The sequence below is a fragment of the Triturus cristatus genome, chromosome 10 (genome assembly GCF_964204655.1).
Source record: "Triturus cristatus chromosome 10, aTriCri1.1, whole genome shotgun sequence".
Taxonomy (NCBI): Eukaryota; Metazoa; Chordata; class Amphibia; order Caudata; family Salamandridae; genus Triturus; species Triturus cristatus.
This window is the reverse complement of record NC_140593.1, coordinates 439,351,458-439,379,029: the sequence shown is the minus strand read 5'-3', so window position 1 is coordinate 439,379,029 and position 27,572 is coordinate 439,351,458. Positions and strand designations below refer to the sequence as shown.

At 44.6% G+C, this 27,572-nt stretch overlaps 1 protein-coding gene across 36 annotated transcripts in view; it reads right to left on the bottom strand.

The window, feature by feature from the left end:
- Positions 1-27,572, bottom strand: part of SVIL (supervillin) — a 635,411-nt gene that overhangs the window by 471,156 nt on the left and 136,683 nt on the right. For 18 of the 36 annotated variants that reach the window (XM_085631792.1, XM_085631798.1, XM_085631804.1 and 15 more), the window contains exon 1: positions 3,229-3,707. The exons of 12 other annotated variants lie outside the window; for them this stretch is intronic. In XM_085631792.1, the coding sequence (XP_085487918.1) occupies positions 3,229-3,289 (61 nt within the window). In that variant the 5' untranslated portion in view covers positions 3,290-3,707. Of the gene's footprint in view, positions 1-3,228; positions 3,721-27,572 lie in introns of those variants that run through there. 6 more of the 36 variants (XM_085631816.1, XM_085631819.1, XM_085631821.1 and 3 more) reach the window with 1 other exon arrangement.

Genomic DNA, 27,572 nt, shown 5'->3' with positions numbered 1-27,572 from the left:
TTGCCCTACCAGGGTATCACCCACAGAAGCCACAAACACTACTGCTAGGATAAGGGGATGCAAGTGTCCATGTTGGCGAATGGGCAAGGCCTGTACCCATGCAATTGTAATAGCATTTATATAGCGCTTGCTGCCCTGAAGCGGTATCAAAGCACTTTTTCCAGCAAGTAGCACACTACCCCAGAACCCATAAAGTATTAGTGGTGAATTAGGATAGTGAAATATGAAAGAAATTGGAGTGGTGGATATGCGATTTATTTGGATTGAGAAGGATAGTGGAGAAATAGAAGGGAAAAGGTTTGATTTATATAGCGCTTGCTACAAGTGATTGTGTTGAAGTGCTTTTTCAGCAAGTAGAACACTACTCCGGAACCCATAGAGGATACTGTGTGACACAGGACATCACACAGTAGATGCACTGGAATGACCATCTAGGGAATTCATTTTATAAGCTTGAAGCAAGCAGCCAGATAAACAGGGAGGGACTGCAGCCAGGTAGGAGACCAAGCTAGGACAGGCCTATAAACTTCAAGCCAAAACTGCACTTGCAAACAAGCAACAGGATGGTTAATGGGGAGACACTGCAAACTCTTGAATTTCCAATCTTATTACACCTCACAGGTCCGCAACAAGAAAACTTTGGTGGGTGCTGCACTCTAAAAAAATAACATAATCCAAGATGACGAAAACAACTGCTTGAAACCGAAGGCACAGGGGATGCGAGGGTTGAGGTTCTGAACGAACACACACACACACACACACACACACCTTACAACCTTCAGGAACAGAGACTGGAGATACATTGGATGCTCTATTAGATGCCCTCAGAACTACCAGAACACAAAAATTACTCAATGTGTAGATCTGAAGCTACTGTAGGATGATCAGAAGAAAAACGTCAGAATGAAGCCACTACCTTGGAGCTATGGATTTAAATGGTAGAGCTAACAAAGGGGATTAGATTTCTTTAATATAGAGAGCGGAGCACTCCGTAACCCACTCAAGAAGAAACAATACCCAAGTGGTTGCTCTGCCAAAGACTGAGGTCAACAACTTGATCGCATTGATTGACCAGTGACTCCAGAAGGGGGGTCAAACTTTATGCACAGGAAAGGGCGTAGAGGGGTGGCGTGGTCTCCGCGGTCAGGGTTCAACCTAGGCAAGTAGTGGCAAGACTACTGATCTACCAGACTAGGGTTATCAGCTCCAGACAGCACAAGAAAAATACTATTAGATGTTGACGTTTTTACGGTCACGATCTTACTGAACGTCCAGAAAAAGTCTTTGATGTCAACGGAAGGCTTTGCATGATGGAGGTAATATATACTTTCATGTCCCCTGTCTGAATAATCATGGCAGAAAACAATCCCTTCACAGATACCTAGGAGGCCTGGGACGGTCTTGAGACCCAAGTACGGCTCAGATAGATTAGCAGGTTCCAGCCACAATGAAGCAGAACCGCAACAAATAAAATACAGATCTTCAAGATGACCTACGCAACAGATGCAGCAATGTAAAGAGAAAGCAATGGCAGCATCCCTTCAAGTCTTCACCAAAAGTGAGCCCGCTCTGGAGGTAAGGAGGATAAAACTGAGCACTCGCAGAAGTTTGGAACCGAACGAAGAATGCTAGATTGGTCCCCTATATGAGGAGGTAGGGATTATGCCTGCTTCCACCTACAATAAAGCAGAGGAAATGTGGAGGTGAAGAGGGCTGTGGATGGCCCAGTCTGGCTGCTTGAGTGAACCATCACATCAGGGTCATACAGCTGCAAGTAAGTCGGTGCTACTTAAAATCAGTGTTTTTTCCATGACTCGTAAATGAAGATTCCGATGTTATACTTTATATTGCAAAATGAACACTTACACATGGTGTTGAACTGACAATCACTTCCTTGGCAAAAGCACAAGCGCCTGGCGCTCGAGGCCGTGAATCTTCTACTTTGAGCAACGTTGGATTGAAAGGCACCTCCAGCCAAGCTTACTATGATGCTGGCTGCATGTCCCAGAGAGGTCCCTCACATACCTTTCCAGCTGTGATGACCTCCCATGCCAGCAACAGCTGTTTCAGTCTCAAAGCTGCACAAAAGCTCTTCCTCCGCGTTTGCCTCATCTTGATCACTGTACTGCGGTTTGGAACGGCCATTAAGCCCCATGCAGTTAATGCTATAAGTGAAGCATGATGCTTGAAAAAAACGGCATTTGCCAAACATTTCCCCACCCCTACTTAGTTTGGTGGTCACCCCAAGTCTCCCTTTCGTGGTCCATTTAAATTCCATCCAGTTTGGGCCAATGTTCCTAGTGCAGCACGGTTATTTATAACACTATGCAACTCATTCAACATACTCATGGCTGCGGGCCAACAACACGAGGGCAAATGAGATTACACACTAGACACCAGAAGACTCCAAAGTCCAGGGTAGCGCCTGGTACAGTCACTTTCAGAAATGCAAATCGCAACAGGATGACAACACTGCAGCCGCCATTACAAAACACCATGGAAATGGGTAACGAGGCAGAACATGCATTTGTTCACATTCCCAAACCGACAGATTGTGTAGCCCACTCATCCGATGAAATAGTGACCTAGAAAGTAAACACCGCCTGAAGCCATTCTGTGCCAAACCTCGTCGCCAGGATCAATACAGACTCAATGTGGGCTAATAACACAAGTGCACGCTTTAGATCCAATGCTTTTACATTGTGGAAGAATCCAGACAAATTGCAATTAAAACGGATCATATATGTAGGAGCACAACACGTTCACCACCACAAGAAGGTTTTGGTGTCCAAGCAAATTCAACATAGATTTTGCACATTAAAATGTTAAACATTCAAAACAAAGCGGTTAAAAAAAAAAAAAAAAAAAACCTCTTCACACTATGCTCGATTTACATTTTATTTTTTTATAAACCAAATTACCAATTGAAAAAGGGAAGCGGCATCGCTTTTTGTTTTAGGCCCATGCAAATGTAGTGTTTCATTTAAGCTCATCTGCTGTCAGACAGCCAAAGATGCTAATGCCACTTGAGGGTAAGCTAATTACAAGATCCGTTTATGCCCGAGGACAACTGAAAACATCCTTCGGTAAAGTATAAAACGCATGCAAAGAGAAGTGGCAATGCATAATAAACAGAAAACAATTCAGACAGACTCTCGCGCGCATAAACGCAGTTTAAGGCTGCGTAAGTAAATAGACAGGTCGGCTCCAAACGCGTGAAACTCTTACCTGCCTCTTCGGAGAACTTCACAATTCCAACATAGCTGGAAATCCACGGATTCCTGAACATGGTCCTGCTGCACGCACACAAATCGCCGCCAAAAAAACACCCACAAATACTACGAGGGCAGGAGCTAATCGCGAGGGAGCCGGCGCCCCTGGCACGTCGGCGGCTGTATTAGGTCGAGATCTGTCATGGCTCTGCGCTGGGCGGCCACCCTCTTGCCTCCCAGGAAGTACAGAGCATGCATAGTAATGGGCTGCAAACTGGGGCAGCTCATGCCGCTAATCAGATTAGCCGCAGAAATTAGGCATTTCAAACGCGGGCGCAGATTGGATAAGAGCTACTGGGGCTTTGCGCTATTAGCGCTCCACCCGGTCTAAATCATAGCAGATGTTGCTGAGGGGAGACACCGTAGTGCCCCAACAACCCGCGCAGGAAAATAACAATTCACTCCCAAGAGGTTTGTGTGTTCTGTTCCCGAGTCACTGCTTATCAGTAGAGTGCAAAGATTTCCTGAAGAGAAAGCACAAGTCAGTTTATGAGCTGCAGAGGGTTGGCTTACAGCTACATTATTTCACGAGGCCCAAAACAGTTCCAAATGCCGAGGTTTATTGTCAACATATGAGGAAAATTATAAGGGGGTGGGAGGAAGACAATGAAACGCACATTGAGGGGGATCCATATATTCTCTTATTACGAGACACAATGGGCTGCTTCCATTTTCGAAGTACATTCCAGATGTCATTTAAAAAAGGGAAAAAAAAAGTTAAGCCAGAGATCAGCTCAAAGGGTAATAAATGTATTTCTCAGTTCGATGTGCATTTCATTGTATAAAATTGAGGGAAACCTAGACATGGGAGGTTGGGGCGGGGTGCGTGGGAAGCATGTCAACATTCCAGTTTCCAGGACCTGGTTATACTTACATAATTGAACTACGCAAATAGTTCGACAGTAACATTTCAGACTGTGCGAAGTACACATGCAGAAGCCAGGCCAAAGTACAGATGGGAATGATTTATGGACCGAGCTGTCGGAAAAGCCAGATTACTGTACTCTAACAAAAGGAAACTTGCGAAAATAAATGGGAACTGGGTAAGTGGTGGGAATAAGGAGGATAAACAGACTGGGGTGGAAAACTAAAAATATTAAACCATTTAGAGCTACAGAATTGTTAATACTGTACAATTCTATACAACCATGGTCTGCTATAAAAATAAAATCCCACTCTAGAGTACGACGCAGGAATGAATCAACTGTAGCTGTAGGATCGGCTTCTATGGTTACCCCCACTTATTTTGCTAGATGCAATGCAGTTTATCGACTAGTCTGACAGGGATCCTGCTAATCAGGGCCCCAGTCAATCTGCTTTCTCCTTAAATTGTTGGTTTCAGAACTTGGGTACACCCCAGGTTGGATACTGGGGTACCCTGGTCAGTCCCTAGTATATGATACCCATGTACCCAGGGCATAGGTACCCCAGAGTTCTCCCATGGGCTGAAGCATGTAGTATGCCACCCATTAGACCATTCAAAAGGGAAATACAGGCCTACCATTGCAGCCTGTGTAAGATGGTGCTTGCACCACTTACTAAAGATATAGGTTTACTATATCTAAAGGTCACTGCACTTAAAACCTATAAATCACCCCTATAACAGGTCTTTACAATCGTGAAGGCAGGGTGCTTGGTTTTAAGTGAGAGGGTGTCCCTGCATGAGCAGGACACCACTACAGCCTACTGAGTCCATTCTCCCGGGTTGTCAGTGAAGCAGCCATATACTATATAGAGGGGCACCATGTAATTCCACGATGACCGTATCGAAAACGGCTGCAACGAATCCGGTCATGTTTGGTATCAAACATGTTGGAATCCTACCCACACACTAAACTGTGTGGAGGTATGATTCCAAGCACTGGGAGAGCCCTCCGTTAGGCTCTCTGTTCCTGGTACCAGCCTACTAGACCCGGACAGCAAAAAAATGGTTGCTGCCGACCAGCAACACATTTCTGCCCGCCTCCTGCTGCTGAGCCAAGCTCGGGCAGAGGAAGTACTGGAAGCACTTGCTCCAAACTGAGGGCACAAAATAGAGAGCAAAAGTGTAAACACATTAGCGGACGTGAGGCCACATGTACAAAAACTTAGTAACTGCAATTTCTCCAATCGCAATTAGGAAATCACAATTCATAATGTACAAAAAACATTTAAAATTAGCGATTTATAGTGGGGCTCCATATCAACCTAGATCATATACATTAAGGTTGCAATTTGTGACCCACTACATATCGCTCCGGTCATCTGTACTTTTTTTAAAATTATATATATATATATATATATATATATATATATATATATATATATATATATATATATATATATATCTCCTACTGGCAGTCACCAGTAGGTAGTTATAGTTAGGACCACGTTTCCATAGGAAATCCGCAACATTCTATTTTGAATAACTTTGGCGCCGGTCGTCGAATCCTCGCGAATTTTTCAAAATAGGTGGGGCGCTACGCTCCGCTCCTACCCTGAAAGTCTCGGGGGGATTCATCAAGCGGGGGCGGAGATAAAAGGGGGGTCCCAAAACGCGTTTTTCCCATGCATTTTTCCATAGGACCTTTAGACAGAGCTACAGCCCGAACGGCTGAACAGAATTTAATGAAATTTGGCAGAGAGGTAGTCCCCAGGTCAAGGAAGTGCCTTTTGTAGGTTTGGTGTAAATCTGTTCAGTAGATTCTGAGAAAATAGCATTTAAATCAATATATATATCTGTGGCAGCTTACGGTGCGCTTACAGTGCGCGTACGGTGGCGTGCGCGAGCTCACATCTGATTGGCTGTTACATCTTAGTAAACATTCGAATCGGAAGAAAGGAGGAAGTGTCGGCCGCCATTTTGTCACTCGCACTGTCAGGGGGGTGAATAAAAAAAAGGTGGACAATGTGAAAAGGGGGCAGGCTCGACAGTTCCTGACCCCCCTAGCCTTGGTCAGGGGGTCCTAGAAGGACCCTCAAGGGCAAAAATGAAATGTTTTTTTTTTTTCGAAAAATCGCAGAATGCGCGTAGCGTACGCGCACGGTGTAAACTGCTAAATTCCGCGAAATTCACGGAATTACGCATACCGTGCGCGCACGGCAAAAAAAAATTTGCAAAAAGGAAAGCTTAAAAAAAAATAAAAAATTGTGAGGTAAGGTTGGCTCTTATAAGAGCCGTTGGGTTAATACAGGGATAGAGGAAAGAAAGAATGGGAATATTATAAGCGTCTACAAACATGCTGGTCTATCTTATTGTTAATAAGGGGAAGACTGATCTCCCCATAAACAATAAGACCACCACATCTTGTACACCTCATTTCAACCCTCCCAAATCGAGGGTTAATGTCCACAGGAAAAGAAGAAGGTGATGCTCCCACCTCAGAGGAAGGGCTCAGCTGAGCTGCCGATGATGTACTCGGCTGAGCATCTGAGGTTGGGCTCTGGTGACTTACTGAAGAGTTTTCTCCAGTATGTCGAGCAAAGGTCCTGGGATGTCTATCCTGCAGGTGTCTTTTCATAGAGTGATTTCCAAAGGAATATTTCTTCCTTGGATTTCCTCTAGATAAAACACGGCCACAAAGTGTGCAAGTGACCAATTGAGCATTCACCTTTTTCTCCCCCTCTGGAAAAGTAAAATACTCCCATACAAAAGAAGTCTTTTGTTTCCTCCTTCTCTGGATCATGGTGGTGCTGCTGGCCTCACTCTCAGAAGAGCTCTGCTGTTCTGCCATTGTATCCCAATGTCAATCCAGCTCCTTCTCCTAAGGGATCTCAAGCAGTAATGAGGGGAATGGGTGTGGTGTTTGAAGTTTCTGGAACTGAAAGTAATTTCAACCAATGAAAAGTGTTCTTTGTGGATCACATGACCTACCATGCGCGCTCCGCAAGCTCACGGTACGCGCTCGTAAACAAGTACGCATGCGCAAACGTGACGCTTACGGAGCGCTTACGGAGCGCGTACGTAAGATGCGCATGCGCATTACACGCCCCTGCGTAACCGCGAAGTTGCTTCCGCGTGTACGCGTACGTCACGCACGTAGGCGCGCTGTACTTATGACGTGCTGAGCACGTAGCGTCAGCTTACGGTACGCGTATCCTATTACGTACGCGCACTGTACTTATGACGTACGGAGCGCGTACCGTCAGCTTACCGTACGCGCACGGAAAAAATGCATAAAAAAAAAAAAACCTTTCCATAATGCAGGATATAGTACATATATTACTTTATACATAGGTTTACAAAAAATGTCCAAAAAAAAAATTTGCATTTAAAAAACCGTACAAATTCACTGAAAAAACCATGGGTTTCACACACGTTATAGTTAGGAATTAGCATTTGAAAAACCTTGCAAATTCACTGAAAAAACCATAGGTTTCACACGTTATAGTTAGCTGGAAATTTTACTGATAAAAAACCAATGAAATTCCCCCGTTATAGTTAGTGCAGGCAACTATAACTCACGCGACCGCAATCTTCTGCTGATGACATGTGTCTTTATGAAAAAAAAATATTTGTAATATATGTATAGCTAAAAATTTATGGAAGAAGACATGGGCAAATAAGTGTCTAAATACAGTATTAGCATCAGCAGAGGATTGTGGTCGCGTGAGTTATAGTTGCCTGCACTAACTATAACGGGGGAATTTCATTGGTTTTTTCAGTAAAATTTCCAGCTAACTATAACATGTGTGAAACCTATGGTTTTCTCAGTGAATATATATATATATATATATATATATATATATATATATATATATATATATATATATATATATATATTAGCCCATTTTCCTTGAAGGAAAATGGGATGTGTTAACCCCTTGCATGCCCGCCCCTTTCCCCGCCCAGTGCCGCGCTTTGTATTAGCGGGCGGAGTTCATGACGAGCTGGACTCGTCATGGGCACAGCGCCACCGCAGCCCATGACGAGTCCAGCTCGTCATGGGCACTGAAGGGGTTAAAGAAAAAAAAGAAATGTTTACATTTCATCTGTTAAGACCAGGCAGTGGTCCATGGAACCACTGCCTGCTCTTAAAATAATTTTTGCACATTCGCCAAGTGGAAGGGGTCCCTTGGGGACACCCTTCCGATTTACGAATGGTTTACTACATCCTTCGAGGAAGTGGTAAAGTATTAATGCTTTGCGACTAGAACTCGGTGGCAAAACATGAATACACATCACTGCGATTCAGTATGTGGAAGGGACGCCCTAAATACACTTCTTTCAAATACTGAATTGCTAAACAAAACTGCAATTCAGTAACAGTTACAGAATCTCAATTTGGCATTTGTACACTACAATGTTTTTTTTTGCGGTCGCAAAACCGCTCGATTCTGCTAATCGGGCTGTTGGATACCTCAAAAGAGACTTGTACATATCGCCTAGAGTGTGAACGTTAGCTTGGCGCACACACAACATGAAATCAAGAATTGTGTTCTGCCCGCCCCCAACACCGCCTTAGTTCACCCCTGGCTGAATTCTTGGAAGCACACGGTTTACTGGATATATGGTGGTTCCAAAACCCACATCAGAGACAATCTACTTTTCTTTCAGGGGCTCACAATAGCCTTTCACGCATAGACTACATAATCACTGCAATGGATAACATGGGGAGGATTGGAGCAGCCTCACATTTGCCCAGGGGGAGAGGGGGGGGATCTCCGATCATTTCCGGTGATGGCGGAGATTCGATCCAACGGCCCTACATAGCGTTGTATGTATCCCATATATCCAGGATTCCTACTCAAGCCTAAGATCAAGAAAGGTTTAACAAACGCAACAATGCAAAACTTCCAAGAAAATGAGACATGGGTCAACTCTCCGCTGACTTTGTGGGAGGCGTATAAACCAGTAATACGTGAGAGGGCCATCTTGCTCATTGAAGGTCACAAAAAAGAAAAGCAAAATGAAGTAGAGAGCTTAGAACAGGAGGTACAGCTTTTGGAGTCAACATGCTAGAGACACCTCTGACACACACGCGCATGAGCTGCATGTTAAGCGACAGGAATATAAGGAATACCTTTGAGCGGATGCTAAAACCCGCATAATGACCGACCAGCACAGGATCTAGGAATCTGGGGATAAAGCCGTTAAACTACTTGCCTGGCTAGATAGGAGGGAGCGAGCAAATAGATGGATAGCACAGATCCGATCGGAGAATGGAGACAGAACGTCAGATCCACAGGAAATAGTGACTGCGCTGGCAAAACACTATGAACAGGTATACACATCCACAATCAACCACTGTCCAGGAAGCACTTGCATTCCTTAAAGACATCAATATGCCGAGGCTCACGCCTGAGGAGACCGACGGGCTTGAGGCAGATATTACAGTGGATAAGCTCAAGGTAGACATCTCCAAGATACAGTCAGGTAAAGCAAGCGGCCCCAATGGCATCCCAATAGAATTATATAAACACGGCAGATAGGGTAGCCCCTTACATGTTGAAAATGTATGAGACGAGTCGAGCCTAAGGAGCACTCCCTAGAGATCAGCAATTGGCCACCATTGAGGCCATAAACAAACCTGCTGTGGAATGCACATCATATCGACAGATCTCATTTATCAATGCAGAGGCTAAGATTCTAGACAAACATTAGCGCACAGGTTGACACCCCATCTTACTAAACTGGTTCACCCGGGCCAATCAGGATTCATGCGTGGCAGGAACACGGCCTTGAACCTCAGACGCCTGCATGGAGTTCTGGGTCGGAAACATACGGTGCGGGAGGACGCTGCTGTCCTCTCGATTGACGCAAAATGGCCTTTGACTGGGTGGAATGGGCGTTTCTTTGCGGTCCTCCAACACCTAGGGTTTGGACCGAAATTCTGCTCTTGGATAAACCCACTGTGTGCTAACCCTATCGCGCATGTAGTTGCCAATAGGCACATATCACGCGAGATTACCCTAGGTAGAGTGACACGATCCTACTCAGATTTTTATACGCCCTGCACAACACGCCACAGCGAGTCCCCGACTTGTACATTAGAACAGTGAACTCTGAAGTTGCTGTTCTCCTTTGGGATGGCAAACCGGCAAGAGTGGCAGCGAGTAAATTAATCAGAAGTTGGTACGATGGGGGTGGCGGGGGGAAATTGCTCTACCCGATATTAGGGCATACTATTGAGCTTCACAACTCAGTTATTAATCAGTGGGTCCACGTGCCCGATACTGACCCTGCCTACCGCCTGGACAGAGTGGCTCTGGGGACGGGAGAGTTAATAGGGCACTTTATAACAAACAAAAGCAACTGACCACATGGGGCCGACGACTCACAATTCATGTCTGGCACACTGTAACAACATCTGGGCTGGTCAGACAAACGAACGCAACACACTCCGTTGTGGGACACAGGCAAACTGGGCACCCTGGGAAAGAGTAAGGTATTCCAAAAATGGGACCGGATAGGGATCTCCCGGCTGGGGGACCTCTGGCACGACAGTAAGGTTGTAAGCTTTGCCCACCTGCAGGAGCTATATAAAATGGCTCTTGGGGAAAAGTTGTTATATACAGATCAAACATACGATAGATGCAGCCCTACCAACAGCAGAAACACTCCCTGAATCATGCCCCTTAGAGGACCAACTACTAACTGACTATTTAGACAAAAAGCAACTTTACTCACCTACAAGAAAATTATCAGACGGACCCCCTCGTCCGCCTTAGGGTGCTTTGGTAGACTGATATTGGGGATATGGACAACACTGACTGGCGGGATGAGACTGCGTCGCCTAGAGAGTTGGCAGTCTCCTCTAGACTACGGCTGGTACAGTTGAAAATACTACTGTGAGAAGTTGGCCTGGTATATGATGTTCACTAGTTAAAGTGACCACCTTGTACCATGCCAAGCAACCCTTATGGTGTGGTTGTAAGTCAACCTTTTCGGACTAGCTGCCCTAGTGGTAGCGTAGGCTAAGCAGTCTTTGAGGCTAAACTCGTGAAGCGTGTTAAGCCAGCTGTTTTACCAAATGCAACCCCCTTTTATACCAATGAAAGGACACCACACAGATATATATTCAAAATATATATGTATTTATTTCTCAAAGTATCCCCTAGACTCTTTATGAGCACAGGAGCACAAATCGTTAAACAAGACAATGTTATAATATACAGAAGTTGCACTTTATATGGATGGGCCCTGGTGGCCACTCAAACCATATACTAAAATAGTGGTACAAGTACCACGAACAGGAAAGGGAAAAGGCCTAGGGCCTCTAGAATCGCTGGGCCTACAAGGAGCTAACTTTAGTTAGTGACCAGGGGGTCCACAGGTCGCGTATGCAGTGAGTAAAGTCACATGCGTGCTCCCATAGGTTTTCAATGGGTGCGTAAAAGTTAAAAAGTTACTGCAGAAAGGATCTTCTGGTTCGACTACGATCTCAAGATTCAAAACACAGACACTAGAGATGTTTCTCTACACTTGGGCACCGGAGTGCCAGCGTTACCTCACCCACAGGAAGCGGGTGCATAGGTCTCGAAGTGCGTCGGGTTTCTTCTATCGATTCAATGGAGCCTGATGACAAAGATGCTGCAGGCGGTCGGTCCAGAAGAGATGCGTTGGATCCAAGGGTGGATCGGAGTTGTAGAAGACCTGAAAGCAGAGGGGGACAGTGTTCACAGTCACTAGCAAGTGACCGGCGTGGCACCAAGTAGGTACCAGGCGATGTCGGGTGCAAACAGGTGATGAGGGGTAGCTTGTCTCCGCAGCCACGTGGTCCCTGAAGGTCGACGACGTCCAGGAGTCGGTTCACGAGCTGTCCCACGCAGGCTCTCTGTCGGCGGTGTCGGCGACTCGAAAGAAGCAAACAAGCCTTGGCAAAGGCAGGAGTCGTGGAAAGAGAGGAAAGCGGATTGTTCTGACCAGCAAGGTCAGAGGGGCTGCTCTTTTGGGGAGCAGCTAGGGCCAGTCTGGAGCAACCAGACCAGCGTCGTTGATTTTCAAATAGGTCGCCAAAATGGCCACTAGCCAACGGGCCAGGGACCGGGCAGGCGCGTCGAGATGCAAAGTGCAGAGGGGCCCCACGCAGATCGTGGAGATGCTGGAGGGCTCACCTTTGGTGCAGATGCTGCTCGGGTGTTGGGCTTCTCAGGACCCAAAGCACAACTTGGAGGGAGCCTCTGTCGTTGCGCTTGCAGCTTGTCGTCGGTCTTCCAAGATGGCTGGCTCCACGTGTCTCGGTGCCTCCACGGGTTCCTTCTTTGCAGGGACTGTGGATCGGGCGGTGAGAGGTCTGGAGGTCCAGTTCTTGTCGGGCTCTGGGCTCGGGCGGCGGCAAAGCAGACGTTCAATAGCTGGTTGGTGCTTGCGTTAGCAAGATGGTCACTCCCTGACCATAGGGGAGATTTCCTTCAGTCCTCTGTGCAGCAGAGCGTCGAAGTTCCAGTCTTCTTCTTGTGGTTAAGTTGATTCCAGGATGTCTGAAGTCTTAGGACACAGCTCCTACCTTTAAGCGGATTCTAGGGGCCGGACTACCTGCTAGGTCCCTCCCTATGGGTGGGACCAGGAAGGGGGGTGGTTACACTCCCAATCCTTTGTCCAGCTCGCCCCAGGTCCAGGGCTGGTGTGCCCCAGGACCGGTTTGAACTGGCATATGCACCGAGGCTCCTTGTGAGCCTCAGGCATGTCTGATTCTATTGAAGCCCTACCTGACCAATACACAAAATCCTGTCTGGGGTGGTGCACGCACCTCCCCTGGCAGGAAACCCTTTGTCCACACCTCCCAAGCTGGAAGGACTCCCAGCAGCAGGAGGGCAGACTTGTGTCTGTGGTGGCAGCATCCATTTTGTGGAGCTGAGGCTATGTCTGATTTTACCCGGGTTTCAGGTACTGTACATGTCGTGTCCCTCTAGAAGGGTGGAATGCTAACCCCGTCACCAGAATTGCCGAGGGGTTAGTATTCCAATTGACACCTTACTCGACATGTTTTGATAAAGCCAAACCAAAGATAGCATTTAACCGCGAGGTTCATAATGCACTTAAGAGTATATGGTATGGCGATATCTGGAAACAGTAAAAGGAAGTGGTTCCGATGACTGCAGACAGGCTCAGCTCATGCCAGAGCACCATCTCACATGAAACCAAGCACTCTGCCTTCAGGATTGTTAAGGCCTGCCATAGGAGTGACTTGTAGGTTAATATGTGTCCCATTTAAGGTTAGGTTTAGGTATACTACACCTAAGTAAGAGGTGATTACACCAACTTACCCCAGCTGAGTAATCAGCCAGTTGTGTCAAATTGTCAGGCCAGGCCAGGGGTGGCATAATACATGCTTCAGCCCCTGGTAGGCCTTAGATACACCAATGCCCTGGGTACCTAGTGTACACTGGTACAAGGGGCTCACAGGGTGATCTAGTTCCAATTGGTTATGCACCTAAAGTGCACAGTGTGAATTTAGTAGAGAGAACAGCAGGCTGGGGGTCTGATTAGCAGGCCCACAGCCTCAATACGTCACAAACCAGTGAAGCAAAAAGCAAAAATTTGGGGTGACCATAGGATAGCAGACCCTACTCTCCTACAACTACACAGGACCTATTACACACGAGTGACACTGCATAAGATAGGGAGAACCCCTGACCCGTACTGTCTTCGCCTATGTGGTGAAATATGTACATTCTATCACACTTTGTGGAAATGCCCACTGCTTACACCTTACTGGACAGCAGTGATGGACACTATTACAGAGGTCAGTGAGAAGCAAGTCCCGCTCGATCCTAAATGCTGCCTTCTAAATGTGTGGGAGCCAACAGACCTTAACCACGCTGAACGTCAGTGGGCAACGATGGAAATGATGATAGCCAAACGAAATGTAGCACAGAAATGAGGGGGTCGGCACACGCTCCCACTCTACTAGAGTGGTGTAGGGATATGGACATGGTCATTACGGCTGAGAAGGCTACCTTCATTCACAGAGGATGTCCAAAGAAATGGGGAAGGGTATGGGGCAAATGGAATGCCTATGGGGGGGGGGGGGGGGGGGGGGGGGGAACAGCTGTACACCTCCGATATTGGATCATGGTTCAGATAATACAACACTACTGTGGTCATTGAAGATTTGTTATCTTTGTGGAATCTGTTTACCGATCGACTGGGCAACAGTCATCCTGATTGCAAGAAATGTATATGCAGATTGTATTTTATTTCTAACAAAAACATTTTTTTTTAAAAATGAATTGTGTTCTGGTATGGACAGTGAATTGCGCCTACTCCTATGGAATGGGGCTCATCCGCGCATCGCGCCCCCAACATTGCAGAGGAATCCGTACAATGGAGGTTTGGCTTTGCCAGACATTAGGCATTATTATAGAGCGGCCCATCTTATCACCTTTAACAAATGGATCCATGCACCCGGGGATCACCCAACTTATAGGCTTGAAAGACTACAGTTTAGAGACCATACTTATCTTCATTAGATCTACAGCGGTAAGGGGTGTAGTAGATTACTCCAAGCAACCCAAAGGACACTGAAGGCATAGAAGAAAGCAGAGCGTCAAACGAAGTGGGATCACAAATGTACCTGAGAAACCCCATTGTGGGAAGGGACTAGGCTAAAAGATTGGAAAGCTGCGTGGTTTCAGGCAGTGGGACCCGATAGGCATTTCTAAAATAGGTGATGTCCTGGAACATGGTGTGTTGGCATCTTTCAGTACCCTCCAAGCCAGATATCAACTTCAGGACACTCAGACATATGCATACCTCCGTTTGAAGCACGTGTGGGCTGCAGAGGGGCTTGATGGGGAGGCACTACCGGAATATGCCCCACTAGAGGGTCGCCTCCTTCAGGAGGAAATCGCGGCTAAGGCTATTTAGTTTACTTACAGAACATTACTTAATATGCCCGATACATTAGGTCCACTCCGAGCAAAATGGGAAAGGACTACTGGGGTGCTGGATGATATAGATTGGGAGGCCGTCCTCATGCATCCTAGAGAAGGGAGGCCGTCCTCATGCATCCTAGAGAAGGGAGGCCGTCCTCATGCATCCTAGAGAAGTGGCAATCAAATTGAGGTTGCGTCTCATTCAATACAAAATACTACACCACACTTATTTTGATAGAGCCAAATTGCATACAATCGGGAGAGCTGAGAGCCCAGAAGGTCTTCGCTGCCACACGAGACGCTCATACATGCCCTTTGGGAGTGCAATGAGATACAGGTATATTGGGGAAAGATTGTGGGAGAGCTTAATAGTATACTGGAGGTCCAGATAGAACTGGAGCCAAGGTTTCTTTTGTTGGGAATTCTGACAGATGTAGACATCCCAGGGCGCAAACTGGTGCTAGCCAACTTAGCACTGGTAGTAGCCAAACGAGGCATTGCTAAATATTGGGGGGCCCCACCAATACCAAACCTTTACGAATGGAGGGCTAGTCTTCACTTATACATGATGGCAGAACACATGACATAAGGCCCGGGGCTGTCCTAGGAAGTTCCGGAAAATATGGGCCCCCTGGATAAAAAAAAAAAGTCTACGGTCTGGAGGTGGAGGAGTCACAGAGGGTAGGAGTCCACTGGGGGGGGGGGGGGGGAGGGGGGGTAGCTGCCCTACACTGCCAACAAGGAATGCCCTGTACTGTGCATCATGTTTAGTTTGATGTTTTGGTTTATTATGTAAAACAAAATAAAAATATTTATAACAAAAAAAAAAAACTGTCAGCCTTGTGTGATTTACTGGGTCTCATTCCTTCCAAGTTATGTAAAATAGTGGAAATAATTAAACTAGTAAATCTTGCAGCTGCCTTCATGAGCTCCCCTTTTAAAGCATTTCTATATGACGAAAGAAAGTGCCCATTGTTGAAGGGTTTTTAAATAAACTGGAGAGACTATGCACTCCAATCCTAGCTCCTAAAGTATGCAGGTGTTGGGTGCAGTAAAGATTATTCGAAGGAGTTAATAAAAAAAATAAAAAAAATCTCTGCAGTTGAGTTTTGAGAAATTGGTGCAGCCCAGATTTGGGAACCAAAGTCTATCTGCACCTTTATAATACTTTATAATAGTTGAGATTACTTTCACTCTATGCTTGGTCCTAAAACACATAATTACACAATTCAATAAAATGATGTTTCACTTTACATGTCTTGCTCATATTGCATTGCTGCTCATTCTTAACCTGACAAAGTGCTGTACCCACTCGAGAGGGGTGCCACAGAATATAGTATTTGATTTGAATATTGTATCCAGGTTTAAAATTTTAATAGGTTAACGTAGAAGTCTCTTGTGGAGCAAAATAAAAATGATCCAGGATTTGTAGCTACATTGTAGTCTTGAACATTAAAATGGTGCCATCGGCTAAAAAATAAAGAAAAAGAATTGTGTTCTGTTCTTCTCAAAGGACTCTCCAAGTGTTCCTGGCACACAAGATAAACAGTTGGAGTAGGCTGAACCCCAGAATCAAATCTGCACTATCACATTGGTTAAATGAGACCTCCCCAGAGTATGAGGGTCTGAAGAATAAGAGCCTTATTATAACTTTGGCAGTGTGCTGCCACACCAGTGCCCCGCTGCCACACTACTAAAGCCATATTGAGACCACCTGCCGGATTCAGACTAATCCATGTCGAGCGGTCCTGCATCAGCTGGCCCGCAGCGGTGCAGTGCCAAGGTTCATACATGAGCCTTAATAAAGCACCATTGCACGTTCCTGCAGGGCACGGACTATCAAGTCCATGCCTTGCAGGAACTGGGGTGCATGCATACAGGGTCAGGGGGCACCATATGCCTCCCTGCATACATTCCCTGGTGCAGAGGCAACAGGGGGACCTGTAGGGCCCCCTTTGTTTCCTCACCGCCACTCTTTATGGCAGGCTCTCCACCGTAAAAACTGTGGCGGTAAGAAAACTTATAATGTGCTGCGGCACTGCCAGCATATTCAGAGCCTCAGACCGCTGCAAGACCGCCAGGGATCACAGATCCCTGGAAGCAGCAGCGGTCCAATGGCAGTCAGACCACCGTGCGGCTCCACAAGGTCGGCGGTCCTTCTGATTGCCAAATTCATAAGAGCCCAGAGTGAGTTTATGGAATTTCCATCCAGAGACAGCAGACTATCACTTAGAAATAGACAGTTTCTTTGGATGCATTTAAGGAGCAGTGTTAGCATTTTTCGCAAAGGTGAGGTACTAAAATTTGTGGGCGAAAAGAAAAAAAATCACCTATTTACAGGAACAAAAACTTTGAGAGTCAGAAAGCTCATTCCAACTCGTAAAATGTATTCTTCTAAATTAGGACTTTATACAATACATGCCGCCAGTGTTTCGTGAATTAATTTCTAATTGCAAACCACTCTTCCTTGTAGTAACTCAAGCTTCTTAAAATGTTTAAAAATAGAAAAAAAAAAAAAAAAAAAAAAAAAAAAAAGGAGGACGCTTTCCCTTTTGGAATGAAGTTTCTGGAATGGTGTCCCGCTATCCTTTTCAGGACACCATCCCTTTGATTGTAGCCAATTGCAGGGGGTTGGAAACTGCAGCCCACCCAATACTAATAAAAAGTTATGTGAACTTCTGCAATTCCATATTTTGTGACCTAACCTATTAGTAGATATGTTCATTTGCAATCTTGAATACTGATGGGAGGTTTTTTTGTATGTATAATCTTTTAATGTGGCTGGTGTGATCCTGACTTCAAACAAATCAAATGGAATGAAACTGGTAATCTTGCATCTCCTCCAAGATCAATAGACATGAATCACTGAATATATGAACTATATGCACGAGGTTACAAAACAAACAGACGGGAGAGTGCCAAGACATTACAGGGCATAGACGTTTGTTAAATGTTTTAATGTTACAAACTTTCTGGAGGCAGGTCACACGTTCACTCATCATTAACAGCTTTGCATCAGGTGAAACAGTAAAAAAAGAGGGTCTCTGAAATGGCAAATTAACAGATCTACGAAAATTATTGGAGAGCTCACTGTTCGATTCCCTTCGGCTATTTATGGACCCCCACCGCAGCAAAGCGGTCCACAGAACCCAGAGGCTTGCATCCTCTCAGATATAGCTCACCAGTGGCTTTCTTTTCAGGTTAAAAAAAGAAAATTGAACTAGTCGTTTCTTTCTCCTTCAATAGAGGTGCAGTAATCAAACCAGCAGCAGAGGTCAGCATTATTATCTTTCCCCTTTAATTTACAGAAAGTGAGTCATTTTTCCAGCCTGCACACAGACATTCTTAGCTAAAGGTCAAAGTACAGAACAAAGATCAGATAAACAGCCCCTATTCCCGTCTTCTCGCACCTAATGCGTCGTTAAATGTCCCATGTACAGCCGGGGTTGACACTCCTATTACCCCTGCCCTCCAGTGACACTTTACGTGTCACGGGTGGTGGTAGTGGTGGACGTGCTGGACATGGTGGTGGTACAATATATATATATATATATATATTACCTACTGGCGGTCGCCAGTAGGTAGTTATAGTTAGGACCACGTTTCCATAGGAAAACCTCAACATTCTATTTTGAATAACTTTGGCGCCGGTCGACGAATCCTCGCGAATTTCTCAAAATAGGTGGGGCGCTACGCTCCGCTCCTACCCTGAAAGTCTCGGGGGGATTCGTCAAGCGGGGGCTGAGATAAAAGGGGGGTCCCAAAACGCGTTTTTCCCATGCATTTTTCCATAGGACCTTTAGAACGAGCTACAGCCCGAACGGCTGAACAGAATTACTAGAAATTTGGCAGAGAGGTAGTCCCTAGGTCAAGGAAGTGCCTTTTGTAGGTTTGGTGTAAATCTGTTCAGTAGATTCTGAGAAAATAGCCTTTAAATCAATATATATATCTGAGCCCGCTTACGGTACGCTTACCGTACGCTTACCGTAAGCTTACGGTGGCGTGCGCGAGCGCGATTCTGATTGGCTCTTAGATCTTAGTAAACATTCGAATCGGCCGAAACCAGGAAGCGGCGTCCGCCATTTTGTCTCTCGCACTGAGTGTTGTTTATCAAACATGATGGCCAAAAACATGTTACGGGGCTGTTTTGACAACTCCCTCCCACATAGTCATGTTGAGGGAGTCCCCAAACATCCCCCAAGAGCAAAAACGGTTTTATTTTTTTTTCGGCAATTTCGCGGGGTACGCTTACCGTACGCTTACCGTACGCTTACCGTACGCTTACGGTAAAAAAATAAAAATAAAAAAAACACTATCCACACTTACCCCACCCCCTGTGCTTTGGGTGGCCGCAGGCCACCAAATGTGCAGGGCTTATTAATAGAGAAAAAAAACGTAATTTTGGCAACATGAAATTATAAAATCGAAATAAAAAAAACACTATCCACATTGACCTCACCCCCTGTGCTTTTGGTGGCCGAAGGCCACCAAATGTACAGGGCTTATTAAAGTTGATAAAAACCGTGCACGGAACGAACTGCGTTAAGTGGGCGCGCACGCCACAAATGGCGTAAAGTAACTTAGCATTTAAAAAACCGTACAAATTCACTGAAAAAACCATAGGTTTCACACACGTTATAGTTAGCTGGACATTTTACTGATAAAAAAACCAATGAAATTCCCCCGTTATAGTTACTGTAGGCAACTATAACTCACGCGACCGTAATCCTCTGCTGATGACATATGTGTCTTTATGAAAAAAAAATATTTGTAATATATGTATAGCTAAAATTTAATGGAAGAAGATATGGGCAAATAAGTGTCTAAATACAGTATTAGCATCAGCAGAGGATTGCGGTCGCGTGAGTTATAGTTGCCTACAGTAACTATAACGGGGGAATTTCATTGGTTTTTTATCAGTAAAATGTCCAGCTAACTATAACATGTGTGAAACCTATGGTTTTTTCAGTGAATTAGCAAGGTTTTTTAAATGCTATTTCCTAACTATAACGTGTGTGAAACCTATGGTTTTTTCAGTGAATATATATATATATATATTATATACACACACACACACTCTGCAGAAATATAATTTGACAATGTTCCACTTCAAAGGAATTTGAATATTCACCTATGCAGGTGAAAGTCTGATGCCTCCAAAATGCGTTTCGTGGTTCATAAATGACGTTTAGTTGGTCAAACACTATTTTGGAAGTGGGGTCCGATTCAAAATTAACATAGGCTTAGCAATTGAAAGCAGTCTTAAAAAGTAATGCTTTTCAGGCAGCATTGCATCACCCTCCATATTTTTAGTCTCTTCTAAAAAGGTGTTACGAAATTTCAAATAGGATGTAGAACCCTGGGATTTATTTCCACAAGAAAATATTTCAAACACCTAAAGCATTTAAGTCTTTTCGAAGGAAATGAACGCAGACTTGCTGCCTGTGCTAGTAAACGTAGATGGCATTTGCGCAGTGCAGTCTTATTTTGGAAAGCCTCACATAAGTCTTAATAAAAGTGGCGTGAGAGGTGGTTTGTGTTTTTAGGTCAACCCTATGAGACAGCGCATCAGCCTAGTTGAAAACAAAATTGTCAGTTTACCAAGAAACAGTGGGCTTAACGGCCACCAATTGTTTACCACGGATTGGCTGTGTGCCACTTACTTACTTGGTCTTAATCAATCAATGACTTGCCTCATCTATCCTGCGTTTGCCATTTGTGACTAACATGGGTTTGTCCTCCCCCCCCCCCCCCCCCCGAGCATGGTCTCTTCCTGTCCTCCCACTGCTCACCTTTAATATAGCTACTTTTGTTTTGTTTAATCACTCAATGGGTGTGCATGTGTGTTTCAGTCGCCTCCCTCATGTGCTTCTCTCCTTCCTGTGCTGTTCTCTCTCAACCGTGTGGCTCACTCGCAAACACACGATTCTCTCCCTTCCACTGCACTCCCGTGTGGTCTCTGGAGCGTGCGCTTCTCCCAGTCCCATGTTGCTGTCACTCCTGTGCTGCTTTTCCCAGTGTCAAACCCACTCCCCATTGCTTTTTGTCTTCACCTGCTCCCTCGTTGCTCCCCTACACTGTTAAAAAAATAAAAACATTACATTGAAACAATTTTTGGGGAGTGTCAGGAAGCGAATTGCTGCCAGCCCTTCCACTTTCTAAACAAAAGGGCTGTCACAGAATTTTTAAAAGCAAGAAGTCCTTCGAACAAGCTATGACATGTGCACCTACAAAATGACGCGTCCAAGCCTTAGAACCTTTTTTTGTTTTTAAACTTCTGTTCACGCTATAGAGAATGGCTTCCAATTAACGGGTGCATAAACTATGAAAACCACAAAATGAACAAAAGTAAATGCTGATAATGGACTAGTCCAAGACAACCATGGGGTAACTATCTCTGACCAGGACCTATTATGCCGCAAGAAACCTGGGTCAGAGAACCAATTCATATTAATGGATTTAAAACCTTCCACACACCAGTGGTGAAAGAACGAGGAGGGGGGGGGGGGGGGGAGAAGAGAGAAGAGCAAAAAGTGGGATTTGTGTATTGATCTTGAATAAACTTGCCTTGGGAGAAGTAGATTTCATACCAGGGAACAGATACTATCAGCTGGTAAAAATACATCATAATCTGGACCAATGTATTATTTTGGTTAATCTTTACAACAACATCCCTCTAGACAACTGTGGTAATGTTGCCCAAAAACTGGGTACTGAACTTAACTCACTTAGTACTAGCAGAAAAGAAACCATGATTATCTGATGGGGCGATTTTAATTGTGCGCTATGTTTTCATGTTGAGTAGGCTCTGCGGCTATATAGACAAGGAGAGTACATGTAGCACACACTTCTGTCACACAGCGTTGGGGGAGCCGTTTAATGAGCCGATTGTGAGCATGGAGCTAGGATTCGTGAATGACCTAATGGCTAGACCTTTTCCTATGCCCTCGACATTTAATGGAAGAGGCCTATCCTCCACTATAGATTATATATATTGGTCTCACTTAACCACACACACAAGCTGCATTCTTTTACGGTGGGGGATAACCCCATAAGTGATCTCTAGGTTTAACGGAAAGTGATCAATTTGCCATCAAATAGGCTCTCCAAAACAGATAATGCTGCAGTAATGGGGGGGGAGGGGGGGGGGTAACATTTAATAGACCTAATGGCTATACCTTGCGGTGGTCAAAGGTTGACCCCGAAGCCATCACAAGGCAACTGGTAACAAAAAGGTAAAATAGATATTGAACTGCTTGAGCGAATTAGTCGCCAAAGATATTATTTTACTGTCCTTTCAACAAATTGTGGCGGGGGTGAGAATTCGTATTCGTGCAAAGGAGTAATCAGGTCAAAAAACAGGGGTGGTTTACCACAAAATGTACACGTGCACTCACTAATCTAAAATTACAATTGCACAAGCGACCAAGAAATCTCATTAGGGTCAGACAGGCGAGGCAAGAGTATAGGTGGGCTCTCAATGAAAAAAGATGCGCCCAAAAAAGGGAAGCATTGGAATTGCTTCGTAGCGCAGCACAACTGAAAGATAGCCCTGCCTTCTGGAGAGCGGTAAAAACCCCTTTACTACAATCTACGGACGGCCCCACAGTAGAAATTGCCATATCGAAGGAGCAATGGATTAACCACTTTTCAAAAGGGGTATAATGGGAAGATGAATTCCCATTCCCAAACTAGTGATAAGCCTGGGAAGTCAACTGACTGTGCAGCTTTACAGTTCACCCTAGAGGAAGTGGAAAGAGCACTGTCAGTGAGTCCGAGCAGTAAGGCCCCAGGTCTTGACTGAGTACCCGTGGATCTCTTTAAGTCATTATTATAACTAGGTGATTAATGCCAGTTGCACGGCCCCATTACCTAAAACTTGAGCAGAATCCATCATAGTCCCAATTTTTTAAAAAGGGGACAGAGATGATCCCGGGTGCTACCGCCTCATCTCTCTAATACTCGACGGTCAAGGTTGTAGGACGGGTTATTTTGGAACATCTGCAAGCCTGGGCAGAGGAAAACTCAGTCTTTTCAGACATTCAATATGGTTTTAGAGAAGGCCTGGGGACCATCGAGCAGAGCCTAAATCTGTCCTTATTAGTCTGTAAATATACACGAGTCAAGAAAGGCTGCTTTGATTTAGCATTCGTTGACCTCACGGTGGCCTTCGACTCAGTGAAATATGATAGGCTCTGGGAGGTCCTTATTGCAGTTGGGGTTGACCCTCACATTATTCTCTTCTTAAGGAGCCTGTACAGAGATGCATCGGCGAGGGTGCGTTTTGGCTTGGCAGGTGAGCTTACTCCTGCTTTTTCAGTAAAGAAAGGGGTGCGGCAAGACTGAGTCCTGGCCCCCTGCCTTTTTAATTTTTACACTAATGATATGTGCCAATCCCTCCTTAGACATAACCAAGATTTCCCTATTGTGAATGGACGTCCCATACCTGCGCTCCTTTATGCGGATGACGCAGTTTTAATGTCTAGAACCCAAATAGGACTTCAGAGGGTCCTAGATAGTTTTAATATTTTTATGAAAGACCTGTGGCTTAGCACTAATATTTCTAAGACCTTTACTATGAGTTGTGGCCATGGGGTACAAAGAATGAAAACTATGTTCATGGATGGTCAAAAATGAACTCAGACAAAAAGTTTCTTACCTAGGTATTTTATTTAACCAAGGGGAATCGTGGGTACAAGCAATTCTCGCAAAAAAATTGACATTTATTAAGACCACAGCTGCAGTGGTGTCATTTTCAAGAAGGCTAGGCAGGAAGCCCCCTTGTGAGCTTATTCAAATCTATAAGGCCAAGTGCACCGCTAGTGCAATGTATGGGGCGGGAGTATGGGGTTTTGCTAATACCCTCCCCATACAAATTGTAGAAAATTATATTTTAAGATAGACTATTGGTGCCACCAAGTACACCTTCCTTTGCCGGTCACGAAGAATTAGGCCTTCCTTACATCTCAGACCTTATTAAATTAGAACCAGCCCTCTTATGGCATAGGATATGGTCAAAAGATCAGCCTAAGCTAAATAGGGAAAATTATACAGGACTGCCTTGAATTGAAAGGGGCCCTAAAGATCCCCTGGATAAAATGTACCTGTGATTTTACAAAGGATACTGGGCACCCAGAATACTTTAGACCCTACTGTCTTACTGGCGATTTCCAAAAAGGCCTTAAAAAAGGAGTGCCTTTAATTATTGGGCATAATATGATTGTCAGGAGAAATGATTAAACCCAATGTAAGGCAACATCAGCTAGTTGTAACCGACATGTACATGGAGGCTTACCTCACATTTGTCCCGGGTAGTTTAGCCAGGCGGCTATTGACCTGGTTTAGAATTAATATTGTCCACAGACTTGCGACCCTTCCACGAGCCAATGACTGGTCACGGGAGCAGTCTCTGTCCGTGCGACAATCTTTCTACCCAGTCCACAATCCATCTGGTATTATTTTGTAAATGTTATGATGTGTTGAGGAAAGCATGGATTTTACCTCTTAAAATCACAAGAATTGCGGCAATGCCGCCCAGCATTAATTAGACTTGGAGAACAAACAAACTGCCTGGTGCACTGTCTTTTTTTTATTTTATTTTTAAAGAAGGCACTCCAAAGGAAGTCGTATTCAATAAGCGAAGTCTAATGTAAGGAGTGTTGGACGTTTAAGATTTAATGGCTGCTGTTTTATTAACAGCTGATATTTTAACGTCTTTACAAGATCAGTTTTTAAAATTGTGATAAAATGCATTATTGTCTCATGTGCTTTTATCACTGTAAAAAAAAAAAAAAAAAAGTCGAATAAAGCTAGACTTGACCAATATTCACAAAATTAAGATTTAGTGATGGAAGGGTGAAGTTCGCTTCTAGTAAGTAGATTTGGCCTCCGGCTTCTTAATGGCAGTCGAAGATTATGATCTACTTTACCGCAGTGAAGATGTAAGAATCAAAATGTATTAAACGGTTAAGATTTAAAAAGGTAATTGAGAAATTCATGAAACTACTGGAACATGTGTAATAAACCTCCCAGTAAATTACAGTAGCTGGGGAAATGAGATTAAGAAATACAATGTTTATTAGGTTTGTATCCGAAAACTGACACCAACCCCCCTGAAAAACAAGCAGTCTACACAACATTCACATTTTTGTTTGGGATTCCATTCTGGGGTGTCATTTCGGATACTCCGTTATATATAGAAGAAACAACGCGTTGGGGCTTGCACATCTACAGCCACACTTTGTTTTAGTTTAGAGTTCACTTCCATATGCCTCAAGCCATAGCAATCAGTATTGCAATCCTCATCTCTGGAATGCCTGGACGTGCACAGACTCAACACAGCCTACTTCATAAAGTTAAAGGGGTGTTGCTCCTTCCCAAGCTTACATTGTGTTAGCTTTCACTTAAATCATGTCTCGGAAGCTCAACTAGTGCTGAGCAAAATATTGGTAGGCAGACCACCAGAGGTGGTGATAATAGGTGCTCTTAATAGCAATAAAAACATGTATCAAGGCCTAGAAAAAAAATGGTGTTGTGTACTGAAACGCTTTCAGCATCCCTAAAACAGAAAACAAGCAGTAGCAATGCCAATAGGTCTGGCGTTAAAGGAATGTAGTATGGTAATGTGAAATGTTACATAAGTGGACAGAGAACCCCTTGCCATATAGTATAAGGATATTGCAAGTCACAGAGTAGGACCATAACCATATGGAACAAGGAGGCAGAAGGTTATGGACCTCCAAGGTGACTTGCAATATGTTTATCATGTATGCCAGGGGGGTACTTTATCCCATATAATACATTGTCACACCATCATCTTTACCACAAACCACTTTAAACCTTGGAGCGAAGCTATTTCATATGAAAGAGCAGGTTTGCACACAATTCAATTAATGTCACCTATAGAGTACATAGCTGGCTCCAAAGTGGTGCCCCGGCGATAGCGGAGAGCTCATAAGTGAAGAGAAACTGCTGATCTACACACCCATTAGGCAGGTGTCAAAAAGTAGAGTTTTGAGACTGAGGCCCTCATTATGATGTTGGTCGGACTGCAACGGATGGCCTGTCAGTTGCGATCCAACTGACATCTAGTGCTGCAGTCTGACCACCGCCTAATGATGAGCAATGGTCAAAGGCAGCGTGCGGAGGGACCGGCTGACTATTCCGACAGGCTCAAGGAGCCCGTTCAACTGTCAGTTGGAAAGTATTTCTCTACAATGGGGCAGTGCCTGCTCATGCACTGCCGTAGAGATTACAAGGTCTCTTTCAGACAGCCTTTCTATGGTGGTCCGACCACCATAGAAAGGCAATGGTAAATGAACTTTGGGGGCCCCTTGCAGGGCCCCCGTGGTCTCTATGAGGCCTTCCCAAATATCCATGCATCTTGTGGCATGCACCACATGGTGCCTGCCACACGTTGCATGAATGTTTAAAAGAGTATATTTCCTATTAACCTGTGGTCAGACTGCCGTGAAGGCGGTTGCTTCCTAATCTAGGGGAGGGTAGGGAGGACTGCCGACAACTTGTCAGGCAGTCCAGTTTCCAACACGAAGCCAGTCGGGACGGCATTGCAATGAGGCTGTGTGTCTGAAAATCAATTCAGAAGGACTGCAACACAAGCTGAGTGGCACATGTAGAAAAAAAAAATTAAACATCTAGTGCAAAATTCAACACATCAAAAACCTGTTCGATATTTGTTGCAAACAGATATTAGAAACAGTTAAATGCAAATCAGTTTCTTTAAAATAAAAAGGCTGCAGTAGCTTGGAGTGTGTAGAAACATGCAGAAAGATTCTAGCTTTTCTCTAAGGAGAGCAAAAAAAAAAAACATTCTCTCTGCTTGTCATTGTAAGCTAGAAAAATTGAGCAGAAGGATGAAAAGCAACATTCCTTTTTCATTGCGTTAAACAGCTGCTTCAATTATGCTTCGTGACCTGACCTGCTTTTCACCTCTGCTGATGCAGCAGGCATTGTGACATCAGAACTAAATTGTAATAACAAAGTAAAGGGGTCAGAACTCTACTATTCTAAATCGGCAACGGGGAGAGTCACAAATCAAGATTATTAAGAAATAGGAGGCGGGCGTTTGTTTATACAGGGATTACAGAATCCCATGCATTATAAGTAATTAGCGTGTATGTAACCAAAGAACTGTAAAATATTGGTGTAGGTTAAAATGTCAGGTGAGCGTTGCAATATCAAGTCAAACCTAAAATTCTATGAATGGTGATGACTGCTGTACTCCCATCTGTGTGCAGCCAGAGAAAAACAAATTCTCCACTTATTAAAAGACTTTAGTAGCATTAGAACGTCATGTGTGACTCCCTGAAAATTGAAGCTTAGAAAGCTGGATAAATAAACAAAACGATCAAAGATGCTGAGTGCATGCACTTTTTTGTGAAAGCACAAATTCTGCCCAATCAAAACATACTCCTGGCTCTCAATAGGTGGGTGGAGCCAAAGTCCCTCTCCAATATGGCTCACATAATTGTCTGCCCAACA